We start from the raw sequence: 20,589 nt of genomic DNA on the forward strand, positions 1-20,589 counted from the left end.
AGTTATACGATGTGTCTTGATTGCCACCCATGTTAAGGAGCAGAGAAGCAGCAGTGGCATCGGAAATGGACTGTACCAAAAAGGAGAGGGGAGGTTAGGGGAATCCAGGCTGGGTTTATGTCATTAAAATCTAGTTTAGAATAAGAACATCGTTGCTGATGTTTAATGTGAAAACACCCGCACATCTGGCATGTAAGTCAAGGATTAGCACTTTTTCTCCCTTGGTGTCGCCTTCTGAATTTCCACTCTCCTCTCTCGGGCACCCCTCCGGTGAGAGCCGCGGCGTCTGAGCGTTGGTAGGGACTGTCATCCTGCCTGGCTGCCCGGTTTTTTGGAGAGAAGTTGGCAGAGGGATGTTCCTGCGATGATGGCGCTGCAGCTTAAGAGCGGGGATGCCGCGTACTACCAGAGTGCAGAATACTGCAGAAACTACACTTCGCCGCCTGTCAGCTACGGTGACAGCAGCCATTATCTCGCACGATTGCCAGGTAAGGGGAGGCTGGTCCAGACAGGACCTGCCCTCTGACTGTCAGCAGTTCTCATGCGCATATGTGCGAGGATGGAGAAAAATCTAATCGGAGACATTTGCATATGATAGCGAGGATGTTTAAGCCGGTTGCCCTGATGCTGCTGTCATCATCTTAATGTCATACCGGCGGGTGTGAGGAGGGGGTTCACGAGCCACCATTCTGTTCAGGTTATAGAGCATGGATGCTGCGATGCAAAATCTGAGGTTGTCGGTACTCTTGTATCCTCTCGCACTACAGGAGAGCTCCGAATCGCTTCATCCACGAACACTCCAGGTTTGAAATATGCGAAACCTTAATGTAATGCTTAGTTTTCTATCTCGAGCACCGCTGTCTGTGAGAACAAGCGAAATAATCGTTGTGGTCTCCTTTACTTGAGTCGCTGCACAGCTGATGGTGACATGTGGCAATTATACGGAAAGTGTTTCTTCCCTGGACCTGCAAAGTCGCTGTAATAGCGGGCTTTGCTGGCTGGTTTTAGGGGACTCGAGGTCAGTGTCTGTCATAGATGATGAAGATTACCGCATGAGTTTTGATCAACCCACTTGATAATATCCGTGTCATCAAACAGTGAGTTGTCATATTCAGTTAAGGTTCTCAGTCATGGTGAAAATGTCACAGTGAATTCACGTTGCAGTAATGCATGAATGTAGGTGGATCTGGGGGTGTAAAAGTACCCCATCAATGGGACAGCCACAGAAAAAAAGAATAAGTACCATTTTCATGCATCAGCCTGCTAAGTGATGAAAAATAAGAAGAAATAAAGAAATAGACCTTTTGTGTGCCTTTCTCTGTGAATGGTTTTTCAGTTTAATAATGCTGCCACTTTTAACTTTTAACTTTGGTACTGTTATTATTGTCAATGTTTCTATGTTAATGACTAAATGTTTTATCAGTTACCAAAGCCAATAATAACACTTGCAGCCAGAAATATGCACATGATTCCCAGCAAGATGTTTTGAAATTATGATAGTTATCTTCTATGAGATAGAATGGACACTAATCAATATAGTAGTAGCAGCTTAATGGATTGGCCATGTGACTGTGAGTCTTTAAAGGCAAATAACACTGACATGTTAGATATTGGACCACTGGATCATTCTATTAACATTAAGTCTTCTCTAGTAGTAGTGATAGCTGAATGATATTCAAATTGTGACTGCGGCTGATATATAAAAATGGACCTGAGGCTTTATTGTAATGGTACAGTGGGTAAATTGCAAAGTACAGTAAGACGTATCTGGTCTTTGCTGCATATACTCTTGCTTGTCCAGTGCCCAGTGAAGCAGATGGAATAAGTGCAGGAGGCATGCGCTTCTCATTGCTCTATAATTGATGTGACACATCACAGAACGACAAGAGAAACTCTAGAGAAAATGAACACTTGGCCTATTTAGAGATTCTCGGTGGAGGCCATCAGATTCTCAGGCTCTAAGACAGGAGATTTCTTTTGTTTTTTTGCTTCTAAACCAAGAACTTTTGAGTCGAGCTCAAAAGAAATCACAAGTGACTGATTAGTGAGTAACTTCTGATTTAGTTTTAAGTAATTTTTGAAAATTACTTTTCAGACTTTGAGAACAACATTGTTAGAAAATTGTGAGGATTACAACACTTTCACCTTGTATTTTGGCCTTTAGAGTAATGCTATATAAGCTTGGTTTTGAATGTGTCATCTAAAAAGCCTCTAATGCAAAACCACAAATGTTTTTTGACTTTGCGGCAAGGTCCACTGCTGTAGATGTTTGAATATGGTCCGCGACTCTGAGGACTGCACTATGTGGGTGCCGATCTGAGTCTAAAGAAAGAAGCAAGCTCACCTTGACCTATCTAGCTCACAGGAAAACTACAGAAAGACAAAAGAGCCAAAATAAAAGCACAGTTGGACAATGTTTGGGTTTTTGTTTTTTTTTCCTTATAACTCTGTTCATGTGTGCTAAATGAGAAGCAAAAAACAACACTTGAAATGCAGGTTGGTTTTTATGCCATCTTTGTGTGATCATCTTCCTTGCTTGAGCATCATAACTGTGCTCCGTTTCCTTCAAACCAATCAATCATTGCCTACAGTCCATCTGCCTAGGATCATAATAGGACATTAAACTAAGTAGATGCTGATTTTGGCTTCACACTTTGGAACAAAAACAAGAGATCAAGCAAAAACAAAAACGAAAACAACAACAACAACAACAACAACACAGATCAAGGCAAAATATGAACAAATGGATTTAATGTTAGTGTGTGACATACACAGCAGTTGTAGATGGCTCTGTTGGTCATTATGTTCTCTGTACTTTCAGAGAAGGACGCATTAATTGAGCTGAAAATGCCAACAAGCGCAAGGAGTGTGTGGAAAAATACAAAATAAAGCTGTTTGATGTTTTTATTTCTCGAGTTCAAGAACAGATTGACTGTAAGTGCTTCGAAACGTGACCGTGTTTTAAGATTTTAATGATGGAGCCTGAGGAGTGAGAGGCTTCAAGTTACAAATGTACAGAGATGTTAAAGGTCTCTCTGACTAGCAGAGGGACTGAAGTGCAGACGAAGAAAAGACTTGCAATTATGGTGATTGTGTAAAAAGACTGTTTAGACACTGCTCTGTAGCAAACAGATGGAGATTCACCAACAAGCACATAGCCCAGTTACATTAATCTAGAAGAATATGCCGCATAATGAGATCTTACACAAAACTGTCGTGCCAAAAATAGTTTCTTTGCGCTGTGTGTGTGTGTGTGTGTGTGGGGGGGGGGGGGGGGGGCATGTGATATCAGACCAAACCATCAGAAAACTGTTTTAAAATTTTGGGATCTTTTAATGATTGTAATGTAAGTTGCAAGTTAACGTGTCATTCTTGGAGGCAGTGATGGTAGAGCTGCAATATCTTCGGGCTTATCTTATATTTTTAACTGGCATACAGTAAATGCAAAGCATGTGGTTAAATGCTCAAACTACTGTGTGGTGGCACGCTGTGTTCCCCAAATTGTTTAATGACCCAAGGAAAAAGGTCAGCCGTCCTGTGGTGGGGGTTTCTGGGTTGCTGCTGTTTCACTCGGCGATCCGGGGTTCTCTCGAGGCTGCTGCCGACAAGGCCGATGCTGTCATATGCAATTGGTGCGATTAACGAACATTGCCGGGCATTGGTGTTTCATGTAGTTTAATATACTGTACTGCTCTCATCCAACGTCCCCAGTGAAAATATGATCATCTGAAGCATAAACTATCAAGAATGTTTTTGTTTTTCTATGTGAAGGGTTTTGGTACCACTTTTAATCTTTTAATTGGTAAAACATTAATTTTATTATCGTTGTAACATTAATAACAGATTTTCCTGTTGTATTTCTCCGTCTTTGCTCTCAAGGCTCCATTTGCTGTGTTGATCTTTGCAATGCACTTTAAGTATGAGTTGGATTTTTCTGGCAATGAAGCATTATTGTTCTGTTAACTGTCTATTTACTGACTCACATTTGTGTTAACCACCTCTACTCCTGTTTACTACAAATGAGTTAGTGTTGATGCTCTCAATGGATGCCTGGGAATACCTCTGCAGGGTGCTCCAAAAACAGCATCGTGAACCTTTCATGAGGTGAAAACATGTAAGGTCAATATGTTGTGACTGTATACAAAGCTTAATTACACACAGCTGCAACATGAACTTACTGTATGTTACTGTCCTCTGGCATTTTGCTTGCGAGCTTGCTCGCCTCTCCTTTGCATGGTGAAGATGGTGAGTTCAAATACAGCAAATCCTCACAATCTCAGATGGAAAACTGCAAACATTTTCCTGTTTACAAAATGATTCCACATTGCAGAGGGACAGCATTACTGCAACAAGTTAAATGTCCCTGAACAGGCTGACTGCGTTTTGAATATAAAAACCTGTTACAAACTAGCTGCTATCACAGGTACAACACACTTGTGGCCAGGTGGTTGCAGCAGATGGCCGCCCCTCCCTGAGCCTGGTTTTGATGGAGGTTTCTTACTGTTAAAAGGGAGTTTTTCCTTCCCACTGTTGCCAAAGTGCTTGCTCATAGGGGGTCATATGATTGTTGGGTTTTTCTCTGTATCTATTATTGTAGGATCTACTGTACAATATAAAGCGTCCTGAGGTGACTGTCGTTGTGATTTGGCGCTATATATATAAATTTGAATTGAATTGAATTATTAAAGTAGCAGCCAATGTGCTCATGAGCCATCTCCCTTCAAATCTTTTGGCCAATCCCAGCAACAATCCCACCGCACTTTTTCCAGAAACTGCATGGTCTAGGTTTCCATCTTAATGTGTGGGGCACAACACCCAGTTCTGCTCGCTCTTCCAGAGTCTCATCTTGCAGTTGACGACACTATAGTAAGGTCAGTGACTTGTCTAGCATACCTTTCTCCTGAGGTCAGCCAGGCCAGGTGACAGATGGGCAGCTAGACATATTGGACAGACAGACTGACAGTGAGCAGCAGTCGGAAACACAAACAGCCAGGGATGTTATTTTGGGTGCATGATTCACTTCTATCGGGCGTCCGATTGGATGATGAAAGCTTCCAGCACAGTGAATTTTGACACAGCTGTTGGCCTATTACTGACCTGACAATATAGGGAAATGCACTGACACACACACATGCAAACACACACGGATATATTATATTACTAATATTATGATACTGGAGCATCAAAAGAGAACAAACTGAAATTAGTGCCGCACCATTACTAATATCATCCCTTTTTATTATTATTTTTTCATGTAGCACTTACATAGTTGCTCCCAGCCTTCACACACACACTCACACTGTATCAGCTTATCCAAGTAGTCACACTTCGGACTGTATTTTACTGTCGCTGCCTCTATTTGTGTGTGTGCAAACAGATGTGTATGTAATGTCCTGTTTGCATGGCCGCAGGCACTGCAACTCAGACTACTCTTTCTGGTGCCCACTGAAATGTGAAGCTCCTCTGTCCGAGAATGTGTTTCTGTTTGGTAATTTCTCTCCAGCCTTGGGGCTATAGACATATGTACTGTAGTCACTGAGTTCCCTCACAGTGTATGTTTGATGACTGGTCAGTCAACAGTATCTCCTTAAAGGACTCTTCTACATTCATTTACTTAAATAAAATGGAGATCATATTTCCAAATAAGTGGCATTTCAATGATTTTGCGTATGTTTTGTCTTTTACAAAGAATTTTCTTTTTAAACAACTGGCTCAAAATCATCAGGTGTAAAAGCTTTCCACTACAGCTCCTGCAAATTAACATGTGCGACAGAAAAAAACCCCCAAATGCTTTTCTGAAATATAAGCAGTAACATTCTTCAGAGTGTATTTTGATGCAGAACAAGATCACAGCCATCACAGTAGCTCTTTGAGGCTGTACTAAGGCACAGCAGCCTTTTGAGCAAAATGATACCATCAGCAGGCCAACATGCTCACAATGGGATTGTTAAAATGCTGATGTATAGCAAGTACAGTTTTCCCTGCGTTTACGGTGTTTGTTTATAGCTGCATTTGGTCATAAACTAAAGAGCTGGACAAACAGAAAGCTCAATATAATAATGGTAAAAAGCCAGTAGAATCATAAACTGGTTTACAGTTCACACAAAGAGGAACATGATTATCTGAACCTAGTGTCGTGGAAGGCCTTTTTGTAGTTTTTTCACACGCTTTACTCAAAAGAAAATGTCATGGTGTTGTTCAAAGAAAAGAGAGCAAATTACCATTAGTCAGTCAGTGGGATACATTAGCTGATGACTGAACAGAAAGTTGTGATGATCCATTCATCCATCACAACTTGTCTAACTTGAGGCCTCGGGGCTAGAGCCAATCCCACGGAGACGGAGCACAGCGGAGACAATTTACCAGTCTATCACATATGGAGACACGAGTCATCCATTCAGTCTCAAACACAGTTCCTGCTTGAATATAGTAAAACAGACAAGTGCCTAAAAGCCAAAAGGCTATTAAACATTAATCGAAAGAAGTTGCATAAAATATAGAGTGCATGTAAGTGACTGTATTTTTTCATTAATGTCTGCCTTCGTCATCGCTGATATCCTTATCAAGGATTTGCTTATAGGAGGTGTCTTTGATTTCTAATATCTGTGTTTATGTGTGTAATGCAGGCCTGATTGTATTGCTTCTAATGTACCCAGGTCCAGAAACCATGTTGAAGCCTCCCCTGAGTCTCTTCAGTCATCCCCAGCAGCCTTTCCAACACATGGATTCTTTACATCAGTTGGGACCTCCGCCAATGGCACCTGCACACCCTCTTGGTCCACCACCCATTGCCCCCGCTCAATCTATTGGACCTCCAACTATGGCTCATGGCCAGAGTCTAGGCCTGCCTCCCATAAATGCACCTCATACATTAAGGCCTCCTCCCATTACCCCGCCACACACTTTAGGCCCCCCTCCAATGCCTCCAGGTCAGTCATTGGGGCCTCCACCAATGGCACACACCCTGGGTCCCCCACCAGTAGATCACACACAAGCAATAGTGCCTCCAACCATGGACCTTACACAGCAGCTGGGGCCTCCACATATGAACCCTGCACAAGCACTGGTGCCTCCACCTGTAGTGGCACCAACAGCAGGTCGATTTCCCCTCCCTCCCAGCCCCTTGTCCTCACCTCCTGCTCCCGGCCCTGACCCTTCACAGATGCCCCCAAGGCCCCTAGGACCAGCCCTCATCCCAGCTACAGTGTCCAGCCTCATCTGCGGTCCACTCCCAGGCCAGGCAGCCCCAACCAGTGAGCAGCCCCAGGATGAGGGCTCCTCGCTGGGGACAGAGGAGCAGGAGGACTCTCTGGGACTAGAAGAACTGTGTAAACCGCTGTACTGTAAACTCTGCAACGTTACCCTCAACTCTGCTCAGCAGGCACAGGCTCACTACCAGGTCAGCTGAAAGCCAAATTCAGACATGCAGAATAGCACAGAAAAACATGTGAAGAATCAAATAAAATCGACATCTCGTATCTTTCTTTGAAGGGAAAGAACCACAGTAAAAAGCTACGAAATTTCTATGCTGGCAGTCAGCAGCCACCGGCCATCAGGATCCCAGAAGCCTTTGAGACTGCGGGCCAGACGGCCCTGAGCTCAGGGTCCAGCGATAGTGACGCAGGCAGGCAGGTAAGGCCCATATTTAAGAACTAGTACACAGCCTACCTTAATGCTACAGTGTTAGCTTAGGAGGTGGGTGTGCTGTTGCTGAAGTGGCCTCTCGGATGATGGCGGTCACTTGCTCTGAGGAGGTGGTAGAGAACTGCATAGTCACTCTGTTTCATTTAAACAGCAGACACTCAAAGCATCCACTCACCACTGTACACTCAATCCCTGCTTTTTAAAAGTCTATTTATTCTAAGTAACCAGTGAATTTTTTTTTATTATGTTTGCTAATAAAATAACAATCTTTCTGACAAAAAATAGCATAACTCATAGCTTCCATTAGGCTTTACTATCATTTTAAAGGCAATGTGTTCTTCCTCCTGCTGAAATGGAACATTTCTTTCCTTGTTTTCACAGTGTTTACTCCAAATCTCCTCTCACCACAAACACTGTGCTGCTTTGTCCTGTCTCTGCAGGCGCTGTATAAGGGGGCGCCCAGGGTCATCTTGGCCACAGAGAATGACTATTGTAAATTGTGCGACGCTTCCTTCAGTTCACCAGCAGTTGCGCAGGCCCACTACCAGGGCAAGAACCATGCCAAGAAACTACGGCTGGCTGAGGCCCAACAGAACGCGAGTACCATGTAGGTTTGGGTGAAGACATGTTGGCTTTATTGGACAGAGATTTTATCCTTACTGTGTTTTATGCAGGCATAATGGAGTGGAGGCCCACTACAGACAATACCTTGTTCAGCATTAGCTGAAAAAGAAATATAGCAATTGCAATCAGATATACATTGCATTGCGCAAATATCTTGAGCCATCCATCGTTTCTTTATAATTTGCTAGAAAATTAGTATAATAAAACAGTATATAAGCAAAAGCAGTTTCTATTATTTTATAAAAGCATGCAGCTGAATATTTCTTATGACCACCTTTATTTTGCAACACAGTCTGAACTCTCTTTCTCTCAAACTTCAGGAATAGTTCTCTTGGCTTCTTAAAGGACATTCAAAGCTCTTCTTTGGATGTTGGCTGCCTTTTAGTCTGCTCTCTGTCAACATCATCCCACACTGTTCACTAATGTTGAGGCTCTGGGTAAACTAGTCTATGATTGATAGTCTTCCATTGTGAGTTTCTTTTCAAAGGTGTGCCTTTACTGCATTAGCAGTGTGCTTGGGGTCATTGTCGTGCTGAAAAATGAAGCCGTTGCCAATCAGATGCTTTCCAGATGGTGCTGTGTGGTGGATCAAAGTCTGACCAAACTTTTCTGTGGTCATCACACTGATGGATGAAAACATCCATTTTGACAAGATCCTGCACCACTGGCTGAATTTCAGCCCCAAACCATGACAGAACCTCCACTGTGTTTTACAGATGGATGTAGACACTTGTTGTTGTACCTCTTTCCTCACCTTCGCTGTAGATATTATCAACATTTGAACCAAACATTTCACATCTGGAATCATAACTCCAACAGGCCTGTTGATAATTACTTTAAGTCCAGTTCTTGTGTAATTTGGTATACCTCAGTCTTTTCTCCCTGTTTCCCTTCTTTAAAACAACTTCAGCCACCCTTCCATTGAGATCATTTCTGATTAGGCCTAAATGGATCAACTGAAGGACCAAATGCATCTCTCAGGTTCTCTGCCAGGTGTTTGCTGGATATTTTTTCTGTTGTGGACCGGACATACTGTTCATCTGCTGTTGATAGCTCTTTTTTATGCCTGCCCATTTTTTTTAGTCCTCCACTTGTTCACTTTCCTTAGCTGTTTTCTGCTGATCGCACTTTTGAAATCACTGCGTTGCTACAAAATTACTATTTTATTATTTCAAACTGTGTTATCTTTGGCAGTTTTAATAGATTCAACTAAAGAGATAAGAACAAATTATGTGTTTTTACAACAGGCAGCTAGACCAAAGTCCCTAAAGGTACAACTTACCAAAGACAAATTTGGTAAGTTGTCTGTTATGTATGGACATAACACTGGCTTGTCCCTAGAGTTAGGTCCCTTTTTTATGCTTGAATGATTCATAGGTCAGTGTTAGGTGGCTTACAAAACAAACAAACAAAAAACATTCCGCTGGAAATGGTCAGGTACAAGAATTGGCCTGATAATGAGTGAAAAAGCAGCCTGTGTCCAAAGAAAAGCTTTGCAAGACCAAGCCTGTAGAACACAGGTATGGAACTCCATACCTTGAGGCCTCGAGGGCCGCTGTCCTGCTTGTTTTCCAACCAACCTGCCCTTTTAGCTTCTTATTGGCAAAGCACACCTGATCCAGGTATTCAGCAGCAGTAGGGCAGGGATATCTCAAAAACAAGCAGGATGCTGGCCCTAGAGAAAATAACATGAAACATCTTAGAAAGATGAGGGGTGACTCAGGGGTTTGGCAAAATACGCCATATTTCAAGCTAGCCATGTTGCCATTACATGTGATATGGAACCAACAATTGTTGACTCTAGCTTTGCCTGTTACAGGGAAAGCAGCAATGAGACAACTCCGAGAAGGAACAGGAAAGATGGCAGTGAGTACCGGCTAGTGAAAAATCGTCGCAGCCCACAAGTACCCGCTTCCATGCCAGGTAAGATAAGAAAATTAAATGCTAATTAAAAAGCGACATCAGCATAATTTAAAGATAACTATCAAAAGTCATCTGATAAACTCTTCATTTAGGTGGCATTGTTGTAGCTATCTTGGTCAGTAAAATGCAAAGAAATGCAAGAGATTTTGTCTTATTCCACGTCTATTCAAAGGCTGCAAACTAGCAAAGCAAATTCTGATGTTATTTAATGAATTGACCAATAATATGTCTGGCTATTGAGGGTCATGTCTGTTATTGTGTTATCTTAAGTGGTGGTTGGAAAATACGTCACTACAAACAAGCTATATTCAGCAGTCCTAGAATAGATGTCACCTGTTCATACACAGCGGCTTGAGGACCAATCAGCAGTAAACTTGGCTGTTTCTTTAATGATCTTATATTCTTTTATTTGAGTTATTGGTTGTGTCTTCAAACAACTCTATTTGATGCACACTAGCCTTTGAAATTGGTCTTTTTATGCGGCATAAAATGTGATGTGTATGGTACCTACCCCGAGAAGCCACTGTTCAAAATGCCAATTTATCTTCTAAAAGCTGATTTTGTACTTGCAAACACCCCAACAGTCTTTCTAAAGCGATATAGCGAATGCTGTAAAATCCTTTTCTTAGGTCTAGACCTGTTCCATATACTGATAATTCATGTTACAGCAGCTTTCATGACCCGTAGTCATTTTCAGCAGCCTTTGAGGGCAGTGTCTGTTTGCTGAGTCAGTGTGGAAACTGTCAAAAAAAACTAAATGATGTCACAGATAGGAGTTATTCTCCTAAAGCTCTCTCATGTCACTGGATTTTCTACCGTTTTTGGTGCACCCACCTACTTATGTCCAGTGCATGACCCTCACATGGTCACACATGTTTTCTTTCTTTTTTAAGGCTGAATGTTCTTCTATAATTATTATTTAACTGTGGTTTCTTTGTGTTTGTGTGAGTGTCTGCTTTCACCCTCGTGTACATGTGTGAAAACAGATACAGAGTAAGGTAATGTCAGACTTTCTGCTGACGTCAAGCTACCATCTCTTTCTGCACGTGTCTGTTTCCTATTCTGTCTTTCCACAGACATAAGCACCTGCACTTCAGCTCGAGATAAAACAAGATAAATCACAAGTCATACAGTAAAGCAAATCCCTCTTAGTCTCCCGCTGACACGCTCTTCCACAGGCAAAAAAAAAAAAAAAATCTGCTGATTCAATCAGTTTTCTTGATGGACAATCCTTAAAATAGCTTCTCTCCCTCTCGTTCTGTCTTTTTTATCTCTCTCTCTATCTCTCTATTTTCTTCTCCTTTTTCTGTGTTGCTAAAACACAAGCAACACTCTGTTTCCAGTGTTCTGCCATCATGTAATCACCGACGCCTTTCAGCTTTTCTTTCTGTACACATTTGTGTACATTTGTCACACACACAGCACTCATACACACATGGGTCTGGGATGCATTTTTATCACTGAACAACAGAAAAAAACCAAACACTGCAGATGAATTCTTTCAACTACAATATCAGTAGCATTTTATATGAAGTTAAAAGTCGAAGATTTAACAGATAAATTTAAGACAGTAAAATGCTGGCTGCATTTTCCTATACCCATTTCATTTTTTCAATGTACAATTATAGCAGCATCCAGAGGTGGCAAAGCTACACATGTTCTGCACTTAAGTAGAAGTACAGATATTAATGTTAAAAATACTCCAGTAAAAGTTGAACGAACAGGATTATCTTTCACGTGTTTCGGTTTAGGCTCAAATCGGTTTGACGTTTGAAGGTCCGCAGTGTGATATAATAACTCCACCCAAATCTGTCAGCAATGAGCAATGAGCCTGTTTTGAAAATGTAAGCAGCAGAAAGTACAGATATTTGTTTAAAAAGGGCATAAAAGTCAAAAGTAGTCATATAAATAAATACTCAAGTAAAGTATGGACACCTGAAAATTCTACATAAGTACTTTGTAGCATCTACTCTTACCAGTAGTATTTTATAAAAAGATAAGAGTCATAGTCAAGAAATGCTAGCATTTCTTAATAATGAGGGATGGGAATCCTAATAGTTTTGCTGGGTTTTTTGGTTAGAAATGAGCAAAAAAAAGAAACAAAAAGTGAAGGAATTGTGAGTTGTCCTATGTTCAGTCCATCCTTTAACCTGAATCAAAAATGTAAACTTTATTGTGGCGCATCTAACCAGTCACAATTATAGGTAAGTGTACTGTCAACAGAGGGAGTGATTTTACAAAGAAACAAAGAAAATATACTCTGAGAAAAGCTACAGTATTAATAAAGTTTAGCTTATTTGAAGTCTGGTGAAAGCCAACACAAATGCTTACTGTGTACTTTTTAATATCACAGCTCTGTCATTAAGAAACAGGAGGATCTGATTAAAGAAATAATCAACAGAATTCAAATGTAGGCTTAGTCTATGTGCAGGTACAAATAGGTGTCCTGTTTCAGGGTCATATGTTACTGCTTATAAAATAAAAACGCAAAATTGTTTGCATCAATGGGAAAAGTTGCATCTAAAAATGTGTTTTCATTACTGCTCATCGGGGTAATGTAGAGACGTTAAAACATTTTAGTTCCAGGAATGATGAGGCTGTCTTACAGAGAACTGATTTGTAAGTGTGCAGTGGTTTCTTACCCAGTGAGCTCTAGTATGAAACATACTGTAACCATCACTGGAGCAGGTTAGGCTGAAAGCATAAGTTACCATGCTGGTACGTGCCAGCGAGATGTAAACCACCTTTGTCCATGTTATTCTAGTGCTAGGATGGGTTTCTTTAGTATTTCATTAAAGATGTTCTAGTTGATTATCATCTCATTTTGCCACTGTATAAGGCACTAGTTGAAACCTAAAGTTGGACCCTTGGCACTGTATTGTGACTTCCCTCTGCAATAAAACATCTCTTAAAAATAACAGTTAGCAGCCATCCATCTCATCTCTGTAATCTCTCTTTCTCTCCCTCAGGGCCGTACTATAACCCCAGACCGAGGCAGCGCATCCCCCGGGACTTGGCCATGTGCGTGACTCCCAGCGGACAGTTCTACTGCTCCATGTGCAACTGCGGAGCCGAGCAGGAGACGGACTTCAGGCAGCATTTGGAGAGCAAGCAGCACAAAGCAAAAGTGTCGGAGCTAAGATACCGCCATGAGATGGAGAACCTCGGCTACAGCTAAGAGACACAAGAGGGGAAGGAAAGAGAACATGTAAAGAGTACAAGAATGCAGGGCAGGAAACTGAAAATACTGCCATACTTTTGAAGAGCATATTTAGTGGAGTGATTACATCAAGATCTTTTTGCACTTTATTTGGTGTATGGATTAAACACATAATCTTTCAATTTGATAGGAAATATATAAATAGAGGTGGCTGGTTGTGGCTCAGGTGGTAGATCAGATTGTCCACAAAGTGCAGGGTTGACAGTTTGATCCCTATTTCCTGATAGACAGCCCAGCTTTTCGTGTGGCATCTGCTCTGATACAGGAGGCTAAAATTGGATTCCATTAATCCTTGTATTGCTCTAGAAAGTGTGTATTTAATCAGCTCATAACATTCAGAGGAAATTGTAGATTTTTAATCTTAAAACTTTGAACAAAAAAAAAAATCTGTTTTCTAGCCACAGAATCAGACTACATTTTTAAGCCATTATCCTTTCTTATACTTTCTGCTCCAGTTCCTCCAAAGCTTTAAGTGGGTTACATTCTGACTCAGGGCACAGGTAAATGCAAAAGAAATGCAAAGAAATCTGAAAGAGGGGAAATCAGGGTTTTGCTTTTTTGGCAGAAAGTCAGGTGGACATGAGAAGAGGCTCAAGAAGCCTCAGCGAAGACAAAGATACGCAGAAAACTTGAAAAGTACAAAAATGCAGACAAGGTTGAGTGAGGGGGCAATTCCTTTATGTTACAAAAACTTGGGAAAACAACTACTAAGTTTTAGTTTGAGATGATTTTTTAAACTCTTACGAGTCATTTAGCCCTGCAGGTATTTTTTATAGGTCCTGCAGCAGGGACTGCAGGGGAAAACTTACAACCACAGAGCCACACGGGACACAAATTCAGCATCTTTACAACCAAACAGATGTAATAAAATCCAAAGCACTACTTGCTAATTTAAAAAATAAGCACAATGAACTTCACCTAATGAAACAGTGTTATATGAAACTGTGAGCCTTAGCTGACTTCCTACTTGTCCTGAGGTGTGTATCAGGCTGAAGGCTCTTGCAAGCCTTGCTGGTGCCTTTGGAGGAAGTTAGGCTAAAGAGTAAGCTTTGGCTAGCCATTTTGGCAATATAGTAAAAAACCAATCTGTCACATTGATTGGATTTTTCTGTATTCACAAATGTTATGTAAATATTCTTAATATTGCAGTATAGATGTAAATAGACTATAGTAGACATGAATCCTATTGATTATTTGATCAGTGTTAGCTCACCATCTCTTGTAAACTCTCATAATCTATTTAACAACTATCAGGAATCTTGTAAGTGTGCACTGAGTGAATGTCTTCTTTTTTGAGCACTGTATGTTTGTGTGTGGATTTCACTGTAGGCCCTCCGTACCACTTTGGATGGCGCCTTTGTAAGTAACTCTGGTACCGTCAGTTATGGTTAAAAAGCTGCTAGTCTCATCGTTTTTACTTTGGAAGGAAGGAGAACAGAGTGCCAGCAGAGGCTGCCCCTAAGGGCGAAACATGCTTTGATGACGAGAACAAGACAAAATTTTCCTCTTGAAAAACGCTCAAACGCGCAAACGCTTTCAAACCGAACGCACTTAACTCTAAACTTCAAATTGACTCGCAAATTGCAGCGCTCCTGGATGTTTCTGCTTGTGAGACATGTCATTTAATACTCCCAGTCTTGATTCCCAGAGGGAACGTAAGCAGGTTTTACTGCAGTGTGTGCAACGACTGCTAAATAGTAACACGGACTGTGCCGCAATGGTTTTATTTTGTGTTGCTTTGGCCTGTTTGTGTTGCTTTTTCCACATACGAGGAGATCCAGCTGTGTTCCTGTGTTTAGCCCGTTCTGGGGGAAAAAAAGTTATATAATTGAAGTTAAATTGGATTAACTGTTCCAGTTTAATGGTCCTGAGCCGAACACAGCAAGTTGTCACAAGGCATTCAAAGTCTATAGTCACATTTAAAATTGCTAAAAAAATAAGTACTAATAAAATGAGTCTTTTATGCTGATCTTCGCCACAGATATCAATGATAGTGAAGGGGTCACAAAATGTACATATTCAAGCAGAAAAGCTTGTCATTCAAAGCCCTTCTTACTAATCCTTTAAAATAGAACGGTGCTTTCCCCCCATTGTAACAGAAAAAGATTATCAGCATACACCTGTGTTCAAAAATCAATAATTTGTTATTGAAAAGAGAAGAAAAACCTCCCCTTTAAATCTGCTTTTGCGGAAAAAAACCATTCCTCAGTAATTAAATCAGTCTGATCAGTTCATATAATTAGATGAGCTGGAAAGCGGAATTGAAAGCAGCATCCTGGCCTTCTCTTTGCTTGGCTTTGTTTGCTGCAGGGAGAGGCAGCTGCTCACATCTTATATTTGTCTCCAGAGCACAAATACACACACTTGACCACACACTAGGATGCTCGGGGGAATAGCACTGTGAGAACAAAGCGCTGTGGCATTTTTGGGGATTAAAACGCAACAGCAAGGCAGAGCTAGAGGGACGTACAAGCAGAAGGCATTCAAATTAAAGTGCTCGCCTATTTATTAGCCCACCTTGCCGCACAGTTTAATGAAACAGGAACAAAAAGCCGTGGGTGAGCTAGTCTTGTGCGTTGAGGCAGAGTTGCAGTCTGTTAATAGCTCTCCTCCTCCTAGAAATAACACGCTTTGTCTTACATGAAAGCGCTGGGAGCATTACCTTTTATTACGCTGACAGGCTCTTGGACTCAAAATGAGAGTCACACTCCAGTGCAGCTATTGAAAACCTTCTGCAAGTGCAGGAAATGATAAGCTGGAGAAAACGAGGAGATCACAGGAAGCTAGTGGGCTCCTACAAATACAGCCTAAAGATCCAGACAGAAATGTTCATAGTGGAGCGTTTGGACCCCTTTCTGTGATAATTCCACCTGTTTTGTGGCTTTTTACCACTTAACATGAGGCACTGATACTTAATATTTCCTTGTTTGATAGTAAGTTTGTCGCGTAACTTCTGTATAAATGCTGCCCATTTACCATAAATTCAGATGGCAAATGGGCAGCATTATTTGTAACTCACACAACCTATTGATGACATTAAAAAAACATTAAACGCAACCTGTCTTTGTGCCACACACCAGCAAAGTATCAGCTGCCATCAAGATGCCCCAGAAATCCCTGGTCTGTGTCAAAACCAACACAAAGTGAAGTACTGGTTGTTTCTGGGGGAATCATGTGGCTCTCACAGGGATGTAGAGGTGAATTCTTTGACGGATAGGGATCGGTATCATCGGTATTACGCTTACACATACTGTTGTTATTCTGCATCTTATTCATTAACTTTACATTAACCCATGGTCACACAATCAAGTTAATTTCATGTGGGCTGTAGGCTACCAGCATACGTGACACACGTGGGCCAGTGGCAGGTGAACTAGTGGAAAACTGCATATTCCCGCCAACGTGTGCGAGATCTCTGTCGTTTTCCCCCCACAAAGATGACATTTGATGACCTTCCCTTCATGTTGAGTTTTGACACCTCAGTGTACATCAGGAAAGACGTGGTTGATGACCATTAGAACAGTTTGCAGGTTTTTCCAAAGGTAGCTGCACAGGCAGAGACCACCATCACTAACCTCTGATGCACACCCAGTCATTTTGTTCTATAAGCAGTCCTGAAATTTGACAGAAAGAGCTTCAGGTAGGCTTCTAAGGGATAAATAAAATGTCACAACAGTTGTGATTTGGCACTATATAAACAAACTTAAACGGAACTGAATTGAATTGAAATCTTGGAGCTAATGTTTAATTTGCTCTGGCAGAATGCGTCTGCCATCCCCCAACTTTCAAATAGATTTCCACCTGATCTTGTCTGTGCCAGTCCAATTACAGCTGGTTATCAACTACAGGGCGAGTTTGATGCACCGACTCACCCCTCTGAACGCTGTAATCACTTTACATTTTTCCCTCAACATGACGCCACACGTTGCTCTGAGTGTTTACAGGTCTAATTGCATCCAGGAGCATTGAAACAGACTCATTTGCATAAGCGCACGTCGTAGGTGATGCCAAGCTAATTATCTAGTATTGTAGAAAGGTTGGCGTTAGCTCCAGGTACAAAGGGCAGCGTGCACAGGAAATAATAGGAACCAATCTGTGTCAGTGTGCACGCACCGATCGATATGTCACACGAGTCGGGCCTCAAGAGGATTTACAAGGACTTAAAGTGTTTGTAATCAACATTTGATTCTAAAACGTCTGTTTTCTTTTCAAGAGCTTAAAAAATGACAAAATTATTGCGTAGCAGGAAAATCTCAGAAGCAGAAGGGTCTTGCTGAAAATAAACGATTAAGCCTGAAAAAACGTGGCAAACACAATTTGCACTTAATGAGCTGAAACACAGCAGCCCACCAGTTAAGTGATCCTTTTACACAAGACTATTTTTGGAAGGATATTGTAGCGCTGAAACGTTTTTATGTTGTTTTTTTGTTGTTTGCCTTTTGGGGTTTTTGCATCAGAGGATTTCTATTAATTGGACAAATGTTTCACACAGACAAAGGCCAAAAACGTAAATAAATAAAAGCACTGTGGGAAATAAATGTATTTACATCAACATATGTCCATTAACCAGTACAAATGATTTAAATTGGACTGTTTAGTTATTATTTAGTATGTTAATGTGCTGAAACAGTTACTATCTGGGGCACTGTATCCATTTCTATTCTATGTTTACTTGTTAGAAACTATAGAGAATGTGAGTACAATATACTTAATAATTATTGGTTTCACTTATCTATTTGCGGCTCTACTTCAGCAGCACAGGTTAATAAGTTAAACTTCAGTGCTTCGCAGTAAATGACAGAGTGTGTTACGTATCGCACTGTATAAAATGTATCTGGTTTATTTTGTGCATGAGTACAGTCATACCTAATAACTGTTAAGATCTTTCTACCACAGGCTGAGACTATAAGGCTGCTGTTCAGGAGTATTTAATGACGTTTACACAGCTGGTTGTTTGGAAATGTCTGTGTGCTGTGAGGAATCTGCAAAATGGTACTGGAAAAAAAAATCCCACGTTTGCAGTGAATATAAAAATACACTGATGTTTATTTAGAAAATGTGTTCTACCATATGTTGTTTAGTCTTTGTTGTCATTATTTGCCTCTAATGAACTCCTTATGCTAAAATCTACGAGGTGAGAAGCCAAGCTGTTGCAAATGTGTGTGATATTTGTCATTTCTGTGTTTTATCCATGCGCTGGACTGTTGGACTGAGCAGATGAGGGTAGATGGGCAACACTGTGCGGTTAGGTAGAAACCCTTGACTCAAATTCTGCTTTTCATGCTGAATTATATGGTGGCCCCCCTATATGGAAAAGTTATATATATATTAATCTTATTAAGTTTGTATCTGTGTTTAAATGAAAAGCATACAAGAGTGAAAACAGATATAAGATCCCTAGAAAAATTGTATAAATGAAACCTGTATGTTTTGGATACTTCCTAAAACAATATATGAAAGTGGCCACTTTTATGTGTAAATCATATAAGCCTTATATGATTCACTATATGAAGTAGGCCCCATCTGATGCAAGTCTTTTATAAGTTTTTTCTATTCCTTTTCCATATGGGCCAGAAAGGTCAAATGCCCTGCAAGTTAGGAAATCAACAGCAAATAGAAAAAAATAATACAAAAGCACACAAAACACACAAATGTTGAATAAAACACCAATAGAAAAAAACTGTAAAAATTCACAACGGAAGTGTTTTTGGGAAGACAAGAACATGACCGAAGATCTGAAGAAGTGACAGAAATCAGAAACATGTGAAAGACTGCACTGAGACCTGTTTACAAGAAGTGAAGGATTCTTATGAGGGAGAAAAAGATCCAAGTAATGTGTGTTTAATTGAATGACTCATATAACACTGTAGCTGCATGTTGGCTATTAGCTTTTATTGTTAGCTGGTCACTTCTGCAGTTGGTCCATCACGTTATTGTCTCCTCAAAACCCCTTCAAACTGCTTCCCCCTTTTTTGTTAAGGTTTTGCTGCGTTTTTTCTATTTCCATAGTGTTTTCTTTGGTTTTACTGATGTGACTGCAGAATTAGGTGAACTGGAGTGTCTAATTTTAAAGACACCATGTTAATGGGCACAGAACAGTTTGCTCAGGTCAGGTCAGGTCAGGTGTCTGGATAGAACTAGATCCAAATGGATGGCTTACCATGATCTGAAACACTTTTTCAGTTTAGCTACACATACAGGCACACAGTCGGGATTAGTTAGCCATGCTCACCAGTGGTACTACGCCATTGATTTTCAAATGAGGGCAACAAACACATAATAAGGATTCTTCACAAAAAATGAGAGACATTTCTACTTGTTTTTACAGCTGGATTTCCAGAGACAGTAAAAGTTTTGTGAGTGCTTTTTTTTATTATTATTTTTTTTTTAACTTTCATTCTGAGACTTTGATTCAACTCTTGTGTCTGTGCTATAGATCCAAGAGGTAATTAAATTAGCCCAACATACAAACAGCTCCCCAGGCTCTGTTCAAGCTCCGTAACCCAACACCTCTAAAACTCACTAATTACTACACACACACGCTGCTGTGCACACAGTCTCCTTCATGCTTTTTGTGATTTTAGACTGACTTATGTAGTGGAACTACATTTTTGCCAAACTACTTTTAATCACAGTTTTCTGCAGCTCTCTACTCTGACGGCTTCCTAACAGCTCACGCTGACAGCACTCTGAGTACACATCAGTTCCAGACTGTGGTTACAGCCCATAACTCCCAATGAAACCACACACAGTTAAGGGTCTTTCTTGACCTTTAGCTGTTGTAAGCCTTGGGGAAAACTTATTTTTAAGAAGATCTTTCACACACCCCACACACACACCTTCATTTATAGTGTGGGGTCCCCCAAACCTCCCATAATGCTCCTGTAATCTCCTTGAAAACCTCAGCATACTTTTAGTGCCTCTGAAGAGTGTTGCCAATATACCACTGACTGACTAAATGGATGCCTGAACAACTTCTGTGTGTGTGTGTGTGCGTTTGGGGGGGGTCTGAATAAATGTGGCGATCACTATAATGGATCTAAGCTAATAATTATTACAGTGAATTCATGTCTCAAGCTTTCTCTTCCACGACCCAGCTCCTACCGCTCCAGGGGAAATAAATGTTCTGTTAGTTGATGCTGTTATTGACTCACAGGGAGAAGACGCTCCTCCATAGC

The 20,589-nt window shown here is 40.9% G+C and overlaps 1 protein-coding gene across 1 annotated transcript; it reads left to right on the forward strand.

Annotated features, from left to right (window-relative positions):
• Positions 1–156: 156 nt before the first annotated feature.
• Positions 157–18,943, forward strand: zmat3 (zinc finger, matrin-type 3). The gene is made up of 6 exons (XM_082511339.1): positions 157–488; positions 6,657–7,399; positions 7,492–7,632; positions 8,085–8,251; positions 10,088–10,191; positions 13,161–18,943. The coding sequence occupies exons 1-6, from the start codon at positions 365–367 to the stop codon at positions 13,367–13,369; spliced, it is 1,488 nt and encodes a 495-aa protein (XP_082367465.1). The 5' UTR covers positions 157–364; the 3' UTR covers positions 13,370–18,943.
• The last annotated feature ends 1,646 nt before the right edge of the window (positions 18,944–20,589 follow it).

Source organism: Aulonocara stuartgranti, assembly GCF_965226115.1.
Source record: "Aulonocara stuartgranti genome assembly, chromosome: 17".
Classification (NCBI taxonomy): Eukaryota; Metazoa; Chordata; class Actinopteri; order Cichliformes; family Cichlidae; genus Aulonocara; species Aulonocara stuartgranti.

What these genes read in the sequence shown, in the direction of transcription:
- zmat3 (XM_082511339.1), top strand. Translation starts at nt 365, where the DNA reads ATGATGGCGCTGCAGCTTAAGAGCGGGGATGCCGCGTACTACCAGAGT. An exon ending in CAACAGAACGCGAGTACCAT is followed by an intron (nt 8,252 to 10,087) that starts GTAGGTTTGGGT and finishes TGCCTGTTACAG; the next exon opens with GGAAAGCAGCAATGAGACAA. An exon ending in AGTACCCGCTTCCATGCCAG is followed by an intron (nt 10,192 to 13,160) that starts GTAAGATAAGAA and finishes TCTCTCCCTCAG; the next exon opens with GGCCGTACTATAACCCCAGA.